Source organism: Rattus rattus, chromosome 8, assembly GCF_011064425.1.
Source record: "Rattus rattus isolate New Zealand chromosome 8, Rrattus_CSIRO_v1, whole genome shotgun sequence".
Taxonomy (NCBI): Eukaryota; Metazoa; Chordata; class Mammalia; order Rodentia; family Muridae; genus Rattus; species Rattus rattus.
Window position 1 is genome coordinate 84,212,310 of NC_046161.1, and position 21,911 is coordinate 84,234,220.

Genomic DNA, 21,911 nt, shown 5'->3' on the forward strand with positions numbered 1-21,911 from the left:
ACAGCCGACACAGTGTCACACCCCTGCAGCTCAGCTCCAACCTCACCATCTGTCTCAATGGCAATAAAAGATTCCCAACCCTGCTCCCTATCTTCCTGCAGAGACATTTTTGCATCCCTGTTGGGCTGCCAGCTTCTGACTCTCAAGCTTCTTTGAAACTCCCTAAACTCTGCTTCAACCTCTTTAACCATTTTAGCCATTCTCTACCTGATAGAGCTATTACATTTCTTGTGTGATATGTAAAGTGTGGTCTGAGAGCTAATATTAGTGACTAAGATTGACGAGAAGAAACTTAGATTTAGTTTGGCTGGTTTCTTAGAGTTTCTGTTGCTGTGATAAAAATGCAATGGCCAAGAACAACTTATAGAGGAAAGGAATCATTGTATTGCACAAGCAAGTGCATCTTCAAAAGATGTCTGGTCAGTAACTTGAGGCCCGAACTGAAGCAGAGGAGTGGTACTTACCGGCTTGCTCTTTGTGGCGTCCTCAGCCTATTTTCTTCCAGTATCCAGAACCACTCGTCCAAGGATGACATCATCTACAACTGGCTGGGCTCTCCCACACCAATCACTAACTTTTAAAAAATGCATTGTAGACTTGCCTGCATGCCAATCTTATATAGTTTCCTCAATTGAAAAAGTCCTTCTTCACAAATGACTGTCACTGTGTCAAGTTGCTATAAAACTAGACAGTACAGTTGGCTATCAAAAAAAAAAAATGGGGCTACCTGCCATATTTTGTGAGTTAATTTTTGTTCAACAAATCCTGACATTATTGAAGGGCACAGACATGTTTGTCTATGTTTCTAACTGTATGTTCATGCATTTGTCTTTTACTTGTGGCTTTTGTTTTCATAAACTTGAGTACTTATTTGAAATAATAATAATAATAAATCCTAATACTTTATTGGATAAATGAAACTCAGGGCCTGGGCCACAGAACCAGCTCAGTAAGTGACAGAGTGCCATACCTGAAACTCATAAAGAGATAACTCAGTTCTACAAAGATGTTCTTTGACCCAACACATCTGCAGTAGCACTCAGGCACTCCAATGCCCAAAATAAAATGTTTGTTAAATTTCAGGCCCCCTTTTCTAAAACCCTCATGCAGTGTCTAAGGGATGTGTTCTTAATAATTCTGATTTTGCCATAACTTCCTTCCTAATAAAGACTAAGCCACAACTTCTAGTCCTTATATGTGCAGTGCATTCATGTCACTTCAGCTTCCTGTGCCTTGGGCTAGTCCTTAAGTAAGGAAATGAGAAAACTTAAAAACAAAAGAACCAGAAAGAAACCATTAATAACTGCTGTTGAACAAGAAAAATGTGACACTACGCCCCAGCTGGTCACAATTAGTAGCATTTTAGTGTTATCTGTGTCAACAGATATGTTGCGGCTCTGGACTTCATTGAAACCTACTTGGATGACAAATGCAGACACCACAAATGTCTGCTTCTGGGCTTGTGGGGTGACTCATAGCACAGACAGCTCTGTCTCAATCATTGTGACTAGTCAGAAAGCATCTGCTAGAATCATCATCTCAGAAGACCATGCACGATTTGGCTCTCTCTGTCGTCCTGGCCTCTCTCTGCTATTTTAACTTGGCTGAGTTAATTTTAAGTATGACATCATTTTCCGATGTACATGGACTTCCCAACTCATATCTACCTAGGGAAGATTCCATAGAAGCTGGTTAAGGCATGCAATCAAGGTTTTAAAAAAAAATGACGTTTAATCTGAAAGCGTTGGAATGAGAACTGAGATTTCTTATAGAAAACCGTATGCTTATTAATCTCTAATGACACAGACAAAGGAGAGTAAATTAAAATCCTCAGAACACGAGTCAGTGTTCTCTGTTATAAGTAAGTAGCTTTGTTTGCTAATTATTCATTATGCTAAGCAGCTCATCTAATTTTCTTACTGGCTGAAAAGACATTTAACTTTACCATACATACGCCACCTGGGAAATCGTCTTTCCTTAGATGAGAGCTTGGAATACCACTGGAGTTCCCGAGCATGTTACAAACCTTTCATACTTGAGGAGCAGAGTCAGCACTGTGGTAACTTAGCCATCCCTAAGTGAGGAAACGCTGCACTCCAACATGCCCAGGAAACCCCTGCTTTAGATGGAGTCACAGAGGAATGGTCTGTTGTTTTCTCGCTCTCTTCTCCCCCATGTGGTTTCTCCTCCCTTTTGAGGTTAAGATCTTACATGCGTATCCCGACTACTCGGACCACTCTCCTTTTCCTAAACTTCTTCCTTTGGATCAGTTTTGTCTGTCTGACTTTATCGGTTTCCTTTACAGACTACTGCCCCTCCCTTTCCAGAAGGGCCTGCTTTCTTTCATTTCATTCCTTGGCTGTCTGGTTATTTTCCTTCTAGTTTGTTTCTTACAATGTTCTTCTTCATATCCACCCATCATGAAGTATGTCCCCGGAGCATTACGTCTCATTCACCCAACAAATATTCACTGAATAAATATTCTTTGACATTCTCTTACACCCACATACAGACCATCACATTTTGTCGGCTGTACAGTAGAACTTATTGAGAAACTGACTTTGATTTAGTAATACCAATGTGGTTAATGCCGCCATGGCCTTTTTGCTAGGCTTCAATCTTTAAATTGGTCTGTAGTGTTGCTTTTCACCACTGCCTGCCCTTGGTTCTTCATCCAACATCTGGAATCTTATTCTTTTATAACTCACCACAGAGCACACTTCTGCTCTGCCTAAAACATTCACAGGACTTCTCTGTTCACTTAGGTCAAAGAAAGAGGTCAGGCAGGCTCCCTATGTGCTCAGCTGTTTCGTAGGATAAGATAGACTGAATCTCTAAGAGGTTGAGCTCCATTTGAGCTGGCTGGCTCAGAGAAGGCAGAGAGGGTTGTTAGAAGTCTTTATACAGAAAGATAACATGAACAAATGCAGGCTTATTCCTGTTTTCTCCTCTGACCTTAGCATTTCTGAGCATGACAACTTGACATCCTGCAATCTAGAGTTGCACAATCATTGGTAGGTTGCTATGTCTCTGAGCACACATGCTGGGAATGTGTGGAAAACAAGCATTGTTTCAAGGCCCTTCAAAGAATGTTGGAGTTGAAAATAGAGATATCGGAGATATCTTGTGCCTTGACTATGCTATCTTGGAGTTGAGAATAAAGATATCGCAGATATCTCGTGCCTTGACTATGCTATCTATAAGGTGTAATTATACATCAGGTCTGTGGACTAAGGGCTGTACCTACTGGGTTAGATTACAACATGAATGGACTCCTGGTTGTCTTTTTTGGACTTTCTTCAACCTCACCTACTCAGTTTCTTCTGAACATTCTTCCTGTAACCAAGGCTGAAACACAGAGGAACCCAAACAATGACAGTGATTGCTATATAAACTTTTTTTTTAAGGTTACAGACATTTTATTACTGGACAAACCACACCCCCAATTTAGGCACGAGCAAGTCTCCAGGTTAAAATGTTAAACTCTGTCTGGTAGGATTGATCAATGACCATGATTCAGTATAAACCCCCAGTCCTGCCATTCTGTGAATTATTACAGACCCAGCTTTGTTCTCCTCCAGTGTCTTCTCTTTGGGTTTTACCTGATTTTGTTCCCAGTTTTCATCTGAATTCACTGAGGAGTAGGACGATTTTGCTTTTGTTTCTTGGCCAGGGATCGCTTGATTCTGAAAGCCTTGTGAGAAGGCATGGCAAGAAGTGAGATCAGGTGTAGGGCAGAGGAAAGGAGAAGAGAGTGCCATGCAGATTTTGGAGGATAAAAACGAAACATTCATTTTGTAAGAGATGAAGTAGCCAAACCAATCAAATTCAGGATACAGCATGAGGTGGCTTAAATTTTAGTGAAATAATTTGAATTGTAGGCAAATGGGTTAGGATTGTTTCCGGCTCTGTGAAATCTTTGTATCTGGGGATGAAAAAAAATCATGAATATGATGGATCTAGCCTTAATACAGAGTGCCACAGTTTGGGTAGTGGAAGCAGCCACGGAAAATTGGGCCAGTGATAAAAAGCTTGAGCTGAGGCATTAAGTGGTATGCTACTTAAGCAGGAAAAGAGGAATGGAAGGAGGGAGAGGAGATGTGAAGGAAAATGTAACAGTCCTCTAGGTTAGTGCTATTGTGAGCAGAAATTAAAAAAAAAAAAAAATCTGGCTCTGTACCCGAAAGAGAGTTGGATTCTCAGAAGTGCAGACAATCCTGAGAGTTCAGGGAAGATCGACACTTCTGCTTACATCCTGGTCCATGAGGAACCTGCCTAGTGTCCTCTGGATATAGTAACCTAGGAGCAATCAGGGGCAGGAGCCTTGCCATTTCTTCCCGAGCCCAGAGCTAAAGTCAGTCCCCCGGAGCACTGACACACCTGAGAGCAGAGGTAAGGCCAACTCCTCTGCTCCAAGCAAACCCACCTGGAGGCTTCAGGTCACACAAAGCCAGGAGCAGCTCTCTGTTCCCAGAAATGGCTGAAAGAAAACAGGTCTTCAGGACTGCTGACACACACGCCTACAGGAGGGTCAAGTCAGTGTCAGAGACACCAAGACAAGCTAATACCAGAGACAACCTGATGGCGAGAGGCAAGCACAGGAACCTAAGCATCAGAAACCAAGACTAACTTGGCACCATCAGAGCCCAGATCTCTCACCAAAGCAAATACTGGATATCTAAACACATCAGAAAAGCAAGATTTGGATTTAAAATCACATCTCATGATGATGACAGAGGACTTTAAAAAAGACATAAATAATTCCCTTAAAGAAATACAAGACAACACAGTTAAACAAGTAGAAGCCCTTAAAGAGGAAACACAAAAATCCCTTAAAGAATTACAGGAAAACACAACCTAACAGGTGAAGGAATTGAACAAAACCATCCAGGATTTAAAAATGGAAATACAAATAATAAAGAAATCACAAAGGGAGATAACCCTGGAATATCCTAGGAAAAACCTCCTAGAAAACCTAGGGAAGAGATGAGGAGTCATAGAAGCAAGCATAACCAACAGAATACAAGAGAGAGAAGAGAGAATCTCAAGGGCCAAAGATACCATAGAAAACATTGATACAATCATCAAAGAAAACGTAAAATGCAAAAAGCTCCTAGCCCAAAGCATCCAGGAAATCCAGGACACAATGAGAAGATCAAACCTAAGGATAATAGGTATGGAGGAGAGTGAAGACTCCCAACTTAAAGGGCCAGTAAATTTCTTCAAAAAATTATAGAAGAAAACTTCCCTAATCTAAAGAAAGAGATGCCCATGACCATACGAGAAGCCTACAGAACTCCAAATAGATTGGACCAGAAAAGAAATTCCTCCTGTCACAAAATAGTCAAACCACCAAATGCACAAAACAAAGAAAGAATATTAAAAGCAGTAAGGGAAAAAGGTCAAGTAACATATAAAGGCAGACCTATCAGAATCATACCAGGCTTCTCACCAGAGACTATGAAATCCAGAAGATCCTGGGCAGATGTCATACAGACCCTAAGAGAACACAAATGCCATCCCAGGTTACTATATCCAGCAAAACTCTCAATTAACATGGATGGAGAAACCAAGATATTGCATGACAAAACCAAATTTACACAGTATCTTTCTAAATCCAGCCCTTCAAAGGATAATAGATGGAAAACTCCAACACAAGGAGGGAAACTACACCCTAGAAAAAGCAAGAAAGTACTCTCCTTACAATGAATCCAAAAGAAGAGAGACACACAAACATAATCCCATATATAACAACAAAAATAACAGGAAACAACAATCACTATTCCTTAATATCTCTTAACATCAATGGACTCAATTCCCCAATGAAAAAGACAGACTAACAGACTGGATATGTACAGAGGACCCAGCATTTTGCTACATACAGGAAATACACTTCAGTGACAAAGACAGACACTACCTCAGAGTAAAAGGGTGGAAAACAATTTTCCAAGCAAATGGTCCAATGAAACAAGCTGGTGTAGCCATTCTAATATCGAATAAAATCGACTTTCAACCAAAAGTTATCAAAAAAGATAAGAAAGGATACTTCATATTCATCAAAGGAAAAATCCACCAAGATGATCCTAAATATCTATGCTCCAAATACAAGGGCACTCACATTCATAAAATAACACACATTGCAACTCACACAATAATAAGAGATTTCAACACCCCATTCTCATCAATGGACAGATCATGGAAACAGAAATTAAACAGAGACATAGAGAAACTAACAGAAGTTATGAACCAAATGGATTTAACAGATATTTATAGAGCATTTCATCCTAAAAGAAAGAATATGGGGTGGGGATTTAGCTCAGTGGTAGAGTGCTTGCCTAGCAAGCACAAGGCCCTGGGTTCGGTCCCCAGCTCCGAAAAAAAAGAAAGAAAAAAAAAAGAAAGAAAGAATATACCTTCTTCAAACTACCTTTTCCAAAACTGACCATAATCACAAAACAAGCCTCAACAGATACAAGAAGATTGAAATAATCCCAAGCATCCTATCAGATCACCATGGACAAAGGCTGATTTTCAATAACAACAAAAATGACAGAAAGCCCACATACACATGGAAGTTGAACTCAAATGATAACTTGGTCAAGAAAGAAATAAATAAAGAAATTAAAGACTTCTTAGAATTTAATGAAAATGAAGATACAACATACCCAAACTTATGAACACAATGAAAACAGTGCTAAGAGGAAAACTCACAGCTCTGAGTGCCTGCAGAAAGAAACAGGAGAGAGCATACATCAGTAGCTTGACAGCACACCTAAAAGCTCTAGAACAAAAAGAAGCAAATACACCCAAGAGGAGTAAAAGGCAGGAAATAATCAAACTCAGGGCTGAAATCAACCAAGTAGGGAAAAAAAAGGACTATGCAAGGAATCAAGAAAACTAGGAGCTGGTTCTTTGAGAGAATCAATATAGATAAACCGTTAGCCAGACTAACCAGAGGTCACAGAGTGCATATCCAAGTTAACAAAATCAGAAATGAAAAGGGAGGTATAACAACAGAATCAGAGGAAATTCAAAAAGTCATCAGATCCTACTACAAAAGCCTATATTCAACAAAACTGGAAAATCTGGAGGAATTGGCAATTTTCAAGACAAATACCAGGTACCAAAGTTAAATCAGGAAAAGATAAACCACCTAAACAACCCCATAACTCCTAAAGAAATTGAAGCAGTCATTAAAGGTCTCCCAACCAAAAAGAGCCCAGGACCAGATGGGTTTGGTGCAGAATTCTATCAGACCTTCATAGAAGACCTCATACCAATGCTGTCCAAATTATTCTACTAAACAGAAACATACAGAGCACTACCCATTCCTTCTATGAAGCCACAATTAAACTTAAAACTAAACCACACAAAGACTCAACAAAGAAAGAGAACTTCAGATCAATTTCCCTTATGAATATTGATGCAAAAATAACAATAAAATTATTGCAAATTGAATCCAAGAACACATCAAAACAATTATCCATCATGATCAAGTAGGCTTCATCCCAGGCATGTAGGATGGTTCAGTATATGGAAATCCATCAACATAACCCACTATATAAACAAACTCAAAGGAAAAAACCATGTAATCATTTCATTAATGCTGAGAAAGCATAAGACAAAATTCAACACCACTTCATGATAAAAGTCCTGGAAAGAATAGGAATTCAAGGCCCATACCTAATCATAGAAAAATCAATATACAGAAGACAGGAGCTAATGTTAAACTAAATGGAGAAAAACTTGAAGCAATACCACTAAAATCAGGGACTAGACAAGGCTGCCCACTTTCTCCCTACTTATTCAATATAGTACTCAAAGTCCTAGCCAGAGCCATAGGAGATCAAAAGGAGGTCAAATGGATACATATTGGAATGGAAGAAGTCAAAATATCAGTATTTGCAGATGATATCATAGTATACTTAAGTGATCCCAAAAGTTCCACCAGAGAACTATTAAGCCTGAAACAACTTCAGCAAAGTAGCTGGATATAAAATTCACTGAAACAAATCTGTAGCCTTCCTTTACTCAAAGGATAAACAGGCTGATAAAGAAATTAGGGAAATGACACCCTTCACAATAGTCACAAATAACATAAAATACCTCCATGTGACTCTAACCAAGCAAGTGAAAGATTTGTATGACAAGAACTTCAAGACTTTGAAAAAAGAAATTGAAGATCTCAGAAGATGGAAAGGCCTCCCAAGCTCATGGATTGGCAGGATTAATATAGTAAAAATGGCCAGTTTGCCAAAAGCAATCTACAGATTCAATGTAATCTCCATCAAAATTCCAACTCAATTCTTCAGACACTTAGAAAGAGCAATTTGCAAATTAATTTGGAATAACAAAAACCACAGGAAGGTAAAAACTATCCTCAACAATAAAAGAACTTACAGGGGAATCACCAGCCCTGACCTAAAGCAGCATTACAGAGCAATAGTAGTAAAATACTGTATGGTATTGGTACAGAGACAGGCAGGTAGATCAATGGAATAGAATTGAAGACCCAGAAATGAACGCACACACCTATGGTCACTTGATTTTTGACAAAGGAGCTAAAACCATCCAATGGAAAAAAGATAGCATTTTCAGCAAATGGTGCTGGTTGAACTGGAGGTCAGCATGTTGAAAAATGCAAATCAATCCATTCTTATCACCCTGTAAAAAGCTTAAGTCCAAGTGGATCAAGGACCTTAAGTCCAAGTGGATCAAGGACCTCCACATCAATCCAGATACACTGACACTAATAGAAAGAAAGTTGTTAAGAGCCTTGAACACATAGGCACTGGGGAAATTTTCCTGAAGAGAACACCAATGGCTCATGCTCTAAGATCAAGAATCGACAAATGGGATCTCATTAAACTGCAAAGCTTCTGTAAGTCAAAGGACACTGTCATTAGGACAAAAGGGCAACCAACGGATTGGGGAAAGATATTTAGCAAACATATATCAGATGGAGAGCTAATATTCAATATATACAAAGAATTCAAGAAGTTGGACTCCAGGGGATCAAATAAGTCTATTAAAAATGGGATAAAAAGCTAAAGAAAGAATTCTCAGCTGAGGAATGTCGAATGGCTGAGACGCCCCTAAAGAAATGCTCAACATCTTTAGTTATCTGGGAAATGCAAATCAAATCAACCCTGAGATTCCACCTCGAGCCAGTCAGGATGCCTAAGACCAAAAACTCACGTGACAACAGGTGCTGGAGAGTATTCAGAGAAAGAGGAACACTCTTCCACTGTTGCTGGGATTACAAGGTGGTACAACCACTCTGGAAATCAGTCTGGAGGTTCCTCAGGAAATTGGACATTGTACTACCTGAGGACCCAGCTATACCACTCTTGGGCATATTCCCAAATGACATTCCCCAACATACAACAAAGACACATGCTTCACTATGTTCATAGCAGTCTTATTTTTAATAGCCAGAAGCTGGAAAGAGCCCAGATTCCCTTCAACAGAGGAATGGATACAGAAAATGTACATAATGGAGTACTATTCAGCTATCAAAAACAATGACTTCATGAAATTCATAGACAAATGGATTGAACTAGATAATATTCTCCTGAGTAAGGTAACCTAACCACAAAAAAACAAAAACAAAAACAAAAACAACAACAAAAACAAAAAACAAAAACAAAAAAAACCAAAAACCAAAAAACACACACATGGTATGTACTCACTGATAAGTGGATATTAGCCTAAAAGCTCAAATTACCAAAGATACAATCAACAGACCACATGAAAGTCAAGAAGATGAACGGCCAAAGTATGGATGTTCCACTCCTTCCTAAAAGGGTGAACAAAAATATTCATAGGTGTGCATACAAAGTTTGGAGCAGAGATTGAAAGAACGGCCATTCAGAGCCTGCCCTACCTGGAGATTCAGCCACCAAAACTAGACAATATTGATGAAGACAAGAAGTGCATGCTGACAGGAGCCTGATATAGCTGTCTCCTGAGAGGCTCAGCCAGAGCATGACAAATACGGTGGGAAGGCTAGCAGCAAACCACTGAACTGAGAATGGGGTCCTAGTCAGAGAAATTAGAGAAAGGATTGAAGGAGCTGAAGGGGCTTGCATCTCCATAAGAACAACAATACCAACCAACCAGAGCTCCCAAGGACTAAACCACCATCCAAAGAGTACACATGGACTTACCCATGGCTTCAGCTGCATATGTAGCAGAGGATGGCCTTGTTGAGCACCATTGGGAGGAGAAGCCCTTGGTCCTGCCAATACTGGACCTCCCAGTGTAGGGGAATGTCAGGGCAGGGAGATTGGGGGGTGGTGGTGGGGGTGGTGGGTTGGGGTGTGTGGTTGGGGAGGGTAACACCCTTATAGAAGAAGAGGAGGGGATAGGAAAAGGGGCTTATGGTTGGGATACTGAGAAAGGAAATAACATTTGAAATGTAAATAAATAACATCCAATAAAATGATAAAAATAAATAATACACAAATATTTTTCAAAAAAAAAATCTGAAGCCATGTGAGTTAGAGCATCATTAATAAGGATAAAGAAGGGGCTGGGGATTTAGCTCAGTGGTAGAGCGCTTGCCTAGGAAGCCCAAGGCCCTGGGTTGGGTCCCCAGCTCAAAAAAAAAAAAAAAAAAAAAAAAAAAGGATAAAGAAGCTAGGTTTGAGATCTGGATTTGCTGAGCTAAGGATGCTATTTGCCATAGGAATATACAAGTAGACAACCCCAGCAGACAGGAGGGCTGGAAACCTGAGAGGGCTGGAAAGATTTGGTTTCAGGCTGTTATTGAAGTGTCTGGCTATTTTGAAAATCTCAGAGACTATTGCTTTATAGAAGCTCTTAAGTTCTGCCTTTGAGACTCAACAGAGGATGAGCCTGTCGTGGTAACCAGTAATTACTGGTGGACTCTGTAGCTAAGCACCCATGGAAATTCCATCACTAGCCAGGCAAGTTGAGGACTCTGGAGGTTCGGGGAAGCAAGAACTCAAGTTCAAGGAACTTGGCAGTGGTAAGTCTGGATTTCTGGAAACATATTTAGCCAAACGACCAGCCATTCTTCCGAGGGCTGGTTCGACCTGCCCCTGCCTGGATTCTACACCTGCCACCCACACCGCAAAAGAATCCATCCCTTAGCTGCTCCTCTTCAGAGAAAAAAAAGTTTTACTTCATTCTTTCTTACTACATTCTTCTCCAGTCACAGTTTCCATTTCTTTCACTGTTTCTACTCATCTCTGAAGTCTCCCCAATTTTCCTTTATTAAAAAGAGGAGGATGACAGACACACCACCAAGACCTTTAAAACACAGCAAAATCTGGCTCAGTCCCAAGATTATTTTTCTTCTAAATGTCACACTCCAAATATTTACAAACTCTCCCACCTGCTCTCAATCTGTTAGTTAGTATTCCTCTGCATTTGATGCTAATTTTACAAAAACTGTGATCATGAACTTGAGTAATTTTATCTTGAAGGACTCGGAGATAGAATGAATGTTTTCTTTCTTCTCTCATTTCATGGAGACTTAAGTAGAACCTTCTAGAATGCGACTGGAAAAATTGATTCTTCCCTCAATTTTTAGCATACCACGGAAAGTGTGAGACAAAGTTGTCAAAACTTTTGCTCCTGCACAGTTTAAATCTTGGGCTAAAGTCTGAAAACACAGGACAAATGACTTTACATAGACATACTAATCAAAACCCGAAGTAGTGGAGGCGGCTCCCAGGAGCCCAGGAGCCCAGGAATGGATCCCCTACATCTTCGGAAGTAATTTTCCATGTGCCTGGCAGGGAGAACTTGTAAAGCACAGCCCCAGGTTGCACAAAAGCTGGGCTTGGACTCCTTCGGATTTACAAGCTTCATTACTGGAAAGAGTCTAAGGCTCTCCTGGCACCAGCGGCAGGAGAGATGTTCACCGGACAATGAAAAGTTTCTGTTTACAGAATAAAATCAAAGCATGGCCTTCCTCGACGCGGTGATGGCTAAGTTCAGAAGCAACAGCAGTGAGTGTGACAAGCGCCTGCTCAGCCAGGCAGGCTGAAGCCCCGCAGTCACCACTCACCTCCGGGAGCGCCCGGTTCAGTGGGGAAGGAGGTCTAGCCAGGGCGTGTCGAGGAAGCTTCTGGAACGCGGGGAGCGCAGAGGGGCGCACGTTCCGCAAGCAAGCTCCCTGGAGCCCGGGCGTGAGGCGGTGCACGTAGGCGTAGGCGACTCGGAGGGTGGGGGCGCAGCCCGGATAGCCCGGGACGCGGGGTCCCCGGACAGCGCCCCGCCCCCGGCCCCGCCCTCCTTGGCTGCTCTTAAGCCCGCGCCGGGCGCACCGCCGGTTCCGTCGTCTGCTCGGTGCGCTCGGGCTCCGCGCTAGTCCGCTCAGTGTTCTCCAATCGCTTTGGTACCCACGCAGTCCTCTCATCCGTCCTCCGCTGCCGTCCCGGGCCCCACGTCTAACCCGGCGCTCTTCGGGGTCTCCGCGTCTCGCGAGAAGTCCTCGCCGCAGGCCTCGGGCTTTCGGGCTTAGGGGCGGATGGGGGACCGCGGAGTGAGGCTGGGGCTGCTGATGCCCATGCTCGCCCTGCTCTCCTGGGCGGTTAGCCTGGGCGTAGCGGAGGAGACTCCCTCGCGCATCCCTGCAGGTGAGCTCTGCATGCCGGCTTCCATCGGCCGGTCTAGAGGGAGCTGGGCATGTTTCCTCTTTGCGTGCTTCATCGCTGCCTGACCTGCGGGGCTCCGTGCTTTGCGACTTACGGGGACATTCTTCCCTGCGCCCCAGGAAGCAACCCGCCATCCTGCCTCTATCTACACGCCGCGCTTGGGACCTGGCTAAGAGTGGACCCAATGCTCACCCAGCCGCTCCTCCTTTTGTTCACTTTTGGGTGCCCCTGGACGGTGTTCGGAAGCTGAACTAAAGCTAGTAGTTGGAGGCAAGTTGGTGTGAACAGAACTTTCTGGGTTCAGCCAGAGGAGAGCCCCGCCGCCTATTTGTCTCAAAGGGACTTGCAGCGCTTTTAACGCTCAGGGGAGTTCTTTGGCGGTTTCCACTTCTGGGCCCTGGGCTCAACTGCCCTGGAACTGAGCTTTGTGTTTAAATGACCTGATGTGTTCTGGTGGTGAGTGAGTGGGTGGATGCGATAATTTTGCATTCTTCAATAACTAGTTAGATCCTTTTCTGCTGGAAACCAAACCCAGGAGCAAACATTACCTACTACCTTGGGATTCCAATTCAGAGGGTGACACTTGGCACAAGTCCAGATGTTCCTTGTAGCCATTGTTTTTTTTTTTTTTTTTTTTTTTGTCTTTCTCTTGGCTCAATAATGGAACTTAAGGGCTTAGAAGCACCTGGTTCTGGGGAACAGTGCTCCCTTTGTTGGCTGCAGAAATGGGTGCCTTTATTCTACCAGTCACAGGGAAATCTGAACCTGTGCGATTATTCTGAGTTTGAACTCATTTTAATCACATATCAAGGGTATTTCTTTCAGCATAATACTAGAAAACGACCCAGATAAATGCAAATAGAGACACAAAATAGAAAGACTCTTTCTGAAAACTGTCTTTGTTGCAACCCCCAAACCAAGCTTTTATTAGTAAAGTAAAAATAACCTCTAGGACTTGCTAATTTCAGAGTTGGGCTTCAGCTTCTGTGTATTTTATGCCACCTCGATGCAACCTCTCACTTTTTAAAGAGGATATCTGTGCCAGGCTGCTCCCTTTCTGTTCTTGGTTAGAAATCAACTTCCCAATGCAAACTTTTACATTTCGTGGAATTGGATGTTAAATTTTTAATGGATTGTAATGGCTGAGGCAGGGGATTTCAGATTTGAAAGTTTTTTCCATATAAAACCCATAGCTAATATCTGAGACGTGGTTTCTGTGGTAGGTGGGCCCAGAGTTCAGTTATGAGCTAAGTGTTGGAAATTTCCGTGTACATTGAATGGAGCCAAGTGAGTAGTAGACATTCTGGTTACACACACAGAGAGATGGTTTGACATGTTCTGTGGTGAGCCGATAGATGCATTGTTTGGTAATTTGGTCAGAATTATTATCAGCTGTGGTAAGTTTTATTCCTAAATTAGTATAACTGGAAATTACTACATAAATATGGAAGTAATTCTTTAAGTTGTCTAGATGAATTAGACCTTCACGAAGAGTGCAGATCACCTGTGACCCCCGTTCTTTGACAATGTGTTCTTGCTGGTCAGTAAAAAGCATAGTCAGAGCTGGGGAGATGGCTCATTTAGTAAAGGACTTGTCCCAAAAGTGTGAGGATCTGAGTTTTGGATCCCCAGGGTATACTTAAAAGGTGGCATGGTGAGATGGATTGATGGTGAGATGGTAGGGAGACTGAGGCAGAGCCCTGGAGCTGACTGGCCACTTAATGTAGCCAGTCTGGCAACCTTTGCTTGGCTAATGAGAGATCCTGTGTCAAACAAAAGGTGGCTGGTGCCTGAGGGGCGACTCCTGAGATTGTCTTCATGGCTTCACATGCAGCCCCAGCCCCACCAGTGTATGCTCACCCTCCTACACGACAGGAAATGGACCCCATTGATAATTTGAGTCATAACCCAAATTGTAAGTCTAGCTTTTTCCTTGACCTCTTACCTACTTGAGAATCACACTGCCCAAGATTAATAGGTGTCCTTGACGCAATGGGACATCACAGTGCTATCAGGAGGATAATAGATCCTCCTCTGTTCTTCCATTTATTTGTGAGCGTTTTCTGGAACTTCCGGGCTCATGTGTTCCTCCTCCTTCAGCTTCCTTAGTTTTTTAAAAAAACATTTTTTCTCTCAGTTTTCCACTGTTTCAGTGAATGTGCTTCTCTCATATATTTCCTGGCTGGGGGCTCAACAGTTGGGAATGTCCTGCTTGTTACAGCAACGGAAGGGTCGGCTGTGTGCTGTCCTGGATGCCTTTTGGCTGCCCAGTAGTCCAGATTCAAAAAGAATGTAAAAATGACTTCAGTTAAAGTCATTTGTCCCCATTTGTCCTCGAAGCATTTATCAAATTTTTCTTTCTTGGAGCTTTCCCCAGGCTGAGGTCTTCAGTCAGGTTCCTACGTTGATGCTTCTTGTACTTCATGCCTTCTAGATGAGAGAAGGAGAGGGTGCCCCTGCCAAGGCTCTGCAGTCCGGGTGCTAGACCTGGATCCAGACTAGCGTGTGCTCTTAGAGGTACCTTGACTACTGTGTGAACTCCACTGGGCCAAAACCAAGTTTGGAGCAAAGTTGAAAGAGATGGTTTCAGACATTTCTGTTAAGACTAGCATTTTTCAGTGATATTCATTTATAAGCTCTTTAATTTGCTATGGTGCGTTCGAGGAAGGAAGAAAAGGCTTGTCCCTATCTGCTGATGCAAACTAGTAATTTACAGGGTGGAGAGGGAGACAGTGAGTCCCCAGACAGGCTGTGGGGAGGGAAAGGGGGAGTCTCCTTCTTTGTACTCTGCCTTTCCTGCACTTCTCCCCAGTCTGGGTCCTGGAAGCTTCTCCCACTTGCTGTCTTTTGTTTTTGCTTTTCTTTCTTTTATAACTTAATATGGTCAGTTTATGCAGCTCAAACCTGTTTTGCTTTGTGTTTATAAGTTAATGACTTAGACTCTTTGAGGTTTTACTCATTTTTTTTTTTTTATGGTTTTCAGAATGCACGTCTGGCCCCTTTACCACTAAAAGATTCACCATTTATTTTGTAAGGCTTAAGGCCTCCTTTAAGAATTATGAAAAACAGCATGCAGCCAGTGAGCTTAGAAGTGCCTCTTCCAGACCTTCAGTTAACTTGGCCCAGTGTTCTTTCTCCCTTAGGGACCCTTGGTACCGAGACTGAGCACTGTAAGCATGTCCTATCATCCAGGACCTCATTTCCAAGTTGCTGTTAGCAGCTCTTCTCCATAGCTTGTATCCACCCCAGATTTCTCTTAATAAAAGATAGTGCATTCGCTGTTCTCTTCAGGTGCTTGTATGCCACAATCAGTTACAGGACCAGAATTAGGATTTTCGGGTATTTCGTACCTCCCACAAGGCCACTGGGGAACAGTAAAAGGGGCCTGTACCCCTTCTCCTGCACTGTTTCTGTTTCTCCATGCCCTACCTGCCCTCAGTTTTGTTCTGTTGGACTTTTGGGTATTTGGTAAAGAAATAGCAGCTGGGCTTCAGGGACTTAGAGAGATGAATGATTGACAGGGAAAGGGCAAAGCATGCTGTTCATAGGTTTTGGATATAGTGGTATATGTGCAAGACCAATTTGCCCCTAAGCCAGGGACAGAATGAAAACCACAGGCCAGATCCACAAGGTCAGATCCAGCTTTGTGTTTTCTATGGCCTTTGAGCAACCAGACTCCACAATTTCGGATACATGGAGAAGATCAGAAGGAAAGTAATATATCAGGGCAAGTGAAAACTTTATGGACTCGAAGCTGTGTTGGCTGTAGTCACATTCGTGACTGCTAGCACATTCTCTGTGGTGGCCTTTAGTGCTCCCAGGCTGAGCTGAGGAGTTCCCCACAGATGGAATTGACTACACAGTCTTAAAATGTTTACTGTCTTGCCCTGTGTTGGTCCTTGCCATAGGAGATGACATTCTTACTGAAGTTGTAACACGTGTAGCTTGCTCCTCTCTTGGAAAGGGCCACAGTTGGGACAGTAGCAGCTGGCTCTGGGCATGCCAGAGGCCTGGTTTTCATTTTAGATGTTGCTGGAGATTTCTGCAATCTTTGAAACCGGATACTTGAATCTAACTAGATATATACTTTGGTGTAAATACTGTTTATGTAGTTAAAAACAAAGTATCTTTATTTTGGCCAGGTGGGAAAGGAGACACATTTTTCTTTAGATTTATATTCTAGACCTTTATTCAAGGGACTTGGTGGTGGGTTTTGGCTTAGTTCCTTGTATGAAATAATTAGTATATTTGTACATCAGAAATTTTAGTCTCTTGTAACTGCAGCAGTAAATCAGGCCGCATCGAGAAAAGCAGTGCATTTTCAAGTGACTTGAGCGGTTTTGTGTATATGTTTTACTTTTCCTCTCTCTGTGAACACACTGGAAAGGGGTAACTTCCAAAGCTATTACCATTGCAGTTGCCCACAAGGAGTTACTCGGAGTCTTAGAATATGGGCAGTGTCACTGCCTTGAAAGCCTGGTTTGTTAAGCAGTGGCTGACAGTCAGTGGAGTGCTGTTAAATTATTACCCTACTCACTGGGTCACAATGATACTTTTATATCCGAAACGCTTCAGCATTTTAAAGTGTACCTTCAAATAAGTTACTGTTTATGTAAAAAAAAAAAAGTACAGTTTATAATTTAAAATATAGTAGCTTCGTGTACATTTTAATATTTTTCATTCAGGATAGCTTCACATACAAACTTAGATTTTAGATACGTAGTTTTATGCAAAAAGCTAGGTTTCCTTTATTTTTATGTTCTGATAGAGGGGAAATTAAGTTTTCGTAGCATTTCCATAACACATGAATATCCTATTTTAAAAAAAAATAATTTAAGCCAGAGTATTTATACATCTCTGAGTTATGACCTGCGGCAGTTTTCTCAATGCAATGAGTGTTGCATTCCCCATCCTACCAGCATACACATTTTCTTGGATTTTTTAAAGGCGGTGCAGTTATATGCAAAGGGACCTGTGGTGACTCTGTTGGTTCGCGTACGATTTCTATTCTGCTACCAAAACTTTAGCTTAACATCTGGTCTGGGTAGGTTTAGAATGCCGAGCAGCCAGCGAGACTTTGCTACGAGGCCATGGACAGCCTTTGCTCCTCAAGTTGAGAGCAGCCAACACTGAATTCTCTCCCTTCGCCGTCGTTCTTTTTGACTGTCTCTTCTCACAGTCACCTCTGTGCAGGGTTCTGAGTGACAGGAATGTTCCACACCTTGCCAAGACAGGGAGACCCTGGCCTTGGAGGAGCCTTCCTTTCTGCTGGTGGATTTCTGTTCCTGAAGGACCACTGTACTTAGAGACTTCACCAGAGATGAAGACAAACAAAAACAAACAAACCACCACACTTCAAACGTTGATGCAATCCACAGAGCACACTTAGCACTGAGTGGCCCCTGGGCTGATTTTAGTAGACCTGTGCTAATATGTGGGGCTTTTGAGGGCTTGTCAGGAGGTGTTTCGGTCAAACCAGGGTGAATTTAAGTAGGAGAAAGTTAAAATGACATCTCGTTTGTTAGATATGTGTTGATTTTAGTATTATTTATCTTATTGTTAGATGCACCCGACATCCATTCATTATGCTATTTTAACCTTTCCCAGGTTTTTTTTGCTGCAGGGCTGCAGAGTCAGATGTTGCTGAGGAAGTCCTCCATTTGCTCTCCAGGTTTAAGGTTTCTTCCAAAAGCAAAGCGAGAGAGGCTTTTCATTAGATTCCAGTAGTGCGGTTATATTCCATGCAGACAGGTGAAGATTTCTTTCTGCATGGAAAAAGGGGGCTTTCAAATACAGGTTTTTGTGTTTTGAAGAGGAGGGTCTGACTGTGTTGCTCAGCCTGGCTTCATACTTGGATTCCTCCTGCCTCTGCCTCTCTAGGGCTGGCCAGGGTCGTGGCTGTGAGCCATTATATCCACCTCAGCATAAACAGTTCTTAAACTGCCTCAAACACTCAGATACACAGAAGAGATATCAGGTATCTTCTAGGTCACACCCTCTCAGGATGGGCTATCTCTACCCTATTTAGGTATCCCCTCTGTGGAACTGCCAGGAAGGGCTGACAGACTGACCCACTGCTTCTTGAACCCCCACAGACGAAGCCTCAACTTCCACTGGTCTCTCACAGCTCTCATGGAAGCTGATCCCTCTCCTTAGGACCTGGCATTTACAGATAACTTGGGCCACGGAGGGGTTGTGTCAGACAAAACTGGCTCATGACATCCAACCTTGGTCACTGCTGCACCGATGACCTTTATCCACGGTTGCCCCGGGACCCTTTAAACCTCCTCAGCCAGAAGTGAAAAGAAAGAATTCCTCTAAGTCTAACTGGGTAATGTCAGTGAGTTTGGGTCCATTTCACTTTCCCCTCCTTAAAGAACTATGTTCTTTCTGGGCTGGGTGAAGGTTCCCTTTTATCCCAGTGTCCTGTCCTGTTCGTGCTGCCTGAAAATTGTTCCTCCTTGGTGCTGTTCTTCCCCGTAACTGAACAGTGCACCATGGTTGACCGTTCTGCAGGCCCAGCAATGAGAAGAGCTGTGTGGATTCAGGCAGTCACTGAGCTCCTATTGCTGCAGCTTCCCTCCTTGGTAGAAGACACACCCGGAAGCCATCCTCCTTTCCTCTAGAGCCCAAGGCACATTTTTGGTGCTGCCTTTGGAGGTTAGCTTAGAGCCAAGGTTTATATGGGGTCTTAGGGTGCTAATTACTTAATATCTAATATCTCGTGCACAGGGGGAATCCAGCCCCTTTAGGTACTTTTCCCCTTTAAGGCCGCATCTCAGTTAATATAGCCCAGGCTGGTTTTAAACTGCTGGCCTTCCTCCCTCTGTCTCCTTGGGATGACAGGCCCAGGTCAACCAGATGTGCCTCCTATTTTTGGTAATCTAGATTCAGTGTCTAATAGGTTCCTGGAGCATTGAGAAAACTTTTCTTCTTGGTTCTTTAGTTATGGCAAACAGCAGCTGCAATTTTGTTTTCAAAAATTCTGCAAATGGAGAATTGAAATCATGTCTTTCAAAGCCCAAATGACCACTCGCCCAGGAAGCCTTGCAAGACCTTGTGCTGAGGGCTGACTGACTGGCTGGATGGTTGTTTGGGTTTTTCCAGTCCTGCTCAAGCCAGATCTGAGACCTCTCGTCTCCGGAGGTCTCGGCTCCCACTCCAGCTGGTATTTCCTGGCTGCCAGCCTGCACTGTGGCTGTGACCAGAGTGCCCTGCTCATCCAGACCCTACTCATTCCTGCCGGCCACTTCTAGAGGACAGTTCTCTTTTTCTTCTTAGTTTAGTTTAGAGAAGGTTGGAATTTTTTAAACAGTGACTTTACTAGGTAACCAAGGGCAAAACAAAACCAAACCCAAATCTGGAAAATCACCAAAGCAAAGCAATGACCAGACCCACGCAGCAGACAGAGTTCTCAGTGTTTTCTGACTCGGCGTCCTTAGAGCTCCATGCTCCTGGCGTGGGACTGGTTTCCGAAAATCCATGCCCAACTTTTGTCTGGCCAATCTTTTATCTCCTTGCCTTTTCCAGCACAGTATTTTACAGAGACAAATGCTTTCCAAGGTAGAAAAGAGAAGGTAGGAAGAGTAGTGGATGGTTCTGTTTGTAGCCTCTCAGTGACCTGTTAGCACAACCTTACCCATTTAGCATTCCTTTTCTTCAGTAGGAGAGAGATTCTGTGTTTTTATTTGTCTACTTTTTAACTTTTGCCTATGTAATTCCTTTCTTTATTAGTTACTTGAGAGTTTCAAGCCCGTACATGTTTTGATCATATTCACCTCCCCTTCCAACTCTTTCCAGATATATAACTCCCTTCTCTTCAAACCCAGCTTCTTGTTCCTTTAAAAAACTTCCCAGGCCCACTTTGTGTTGCATACATGGTCTCCCAGTGGAGCTGGTAAATGAACTCTTTTTTTATTGTTATAATTCTTGGTTTTGAGTAGTAATTTGCTAAGGCTTTTGTGATTCTGCAGTTAATTAGCTAAACTTTGTTTTCCTCTAATAAGAGTTTCTGTTGGTAGCTAACAGCACCACTGTTCCCATTGTTTAATACTCTGGGTATGACAGTATTGCAGGGCTCCAATGTTTATTGAGTGTCTTGTCTCTGTTTTGCTGCTTTATGTGGGGAGAAGAAAAAGTCATAACATAAACAAAATCAACTCGGGTTCAGTTCTTTTGTACACTGAAGTTATAGGAATCATAATAGGAAAATGATTCATATGTAAAGTTGAAGAAATCAAAAAGCCTTTAGGGTGAAGAGCCAGGAGGTCGATTGGCGCCAGGAGGCAGGGTGACCTGAGATCCCTTCATTTTGTAAGCTGAGCCCTCACCACACCAGCAAACCTGATTCGCAGTGTATAAGCGCGCCCTCGCCAGCCCCCACCCCGTCCCCTGCGAGTCCTTGGGAAGACTGCTATTTTTTTATTCGACCGAAGAGAACAGAGATACATAGTGGTCTTGTATTTTGAAGTTTGTGTTTGCTCCTGGTTATTGTATCTCCCATGGGATTTGACTGAAATTTGATGTGGCTTTTTTTTCTTAATGAGCTTTTGATTTAGATGTAAGGCAATGCTAACAATAACTAGAGTTAAATTTACATTTTAAAATAGTCCACATGTTTCATATGAGGGAGAAAAACAGTCTCGTGTTGCTATGAAACTATTTTTTTTTCTTCTCAGAGGAATTAGATAATCCAGGACATTTAAATACTGTAAACATTTTTAAAAGAACTGTATTCTGTTTCCTTCCTATTTAAAATTTATAAATTAGCAAAGATGATGCTGATAACCCTGGAAATTTACTCTCTTTAGTTTGCTACTGAAATAGTTAATTTATCCCATAATTTTAAAATATGATGACATTATTGTGCTAGAACTATAAGTTCAATAGAAATCATTTTGTAGGAGAAAAGTTCTGGAGTGTGTGTGTTCTGGAGTGTGTATGTGCATGTGTGCTTGTGCTCTGCTAGATACAGAGCTCGCCCTTAGGCCTTCGGAATGGAGTGCCTTGCCTGAGGTCTTGCTGGGCTGCTGTCTTAGCAGAGTTCGTTCTTTGTGTCTGCACATCCACATTTGAATGTTATCTAGTGAGCAGGATTCTTATCGGTATACCTGGAGGATTGCTTTGTCTTTCCTTTTTCTTTTCTTTTCCTTCTTTTGGACAATTTTATCTACCGTTTCCAAAAGTACCGCACCCCACCTCCCCCACTTGCTCTTGTTAGGCAAGTGCTCTACCCCTGAGCTAACCCCCCAGCTCTCCAAAATGACTTTAGGTAAATTTAGG

The 21,911-nt window shown here is 42.5% G+C and overlaps 1 protein-coding gene and 1 pseudogene across 2 annotated transcripts in view; one reads left to right on the plus strand and one right to left on the minus strand.

Moving 5' to 3' along the window:
* Positions 1 to 3,495: 3,495 nt before the first annotated feature.
* Positions 3,496 to 3,776, minus strand: LOC116907874 (annotated as a pseudogene).
* An 8,571-nt stretch (positions 3,777 to 12,347) lies between these two features.
* Positions 12,348 to 21,911, plus strand: part of Plod2 (procollagen-lysine,2-oxoglutarate 5-dioxygenase 2) — a 69,299-nt gene continuing 59,735 nt past the window's right edge. For both annotated transcript variants that reach the window (XM_032910672.1, XM_032910673.1), the window contains exon 1: positions 12,348 to 12,611. In XM_032910672.1, the coding sequence (XP_032766563.1) occupies positions 12,503 to 12,611 (109 nt within the window). In that variant the 5' untranslated portion in view covers positions 12,348 to 12,502. The remainder of the gene's footprint in view (positions 12,612 to 21,911) is intronic.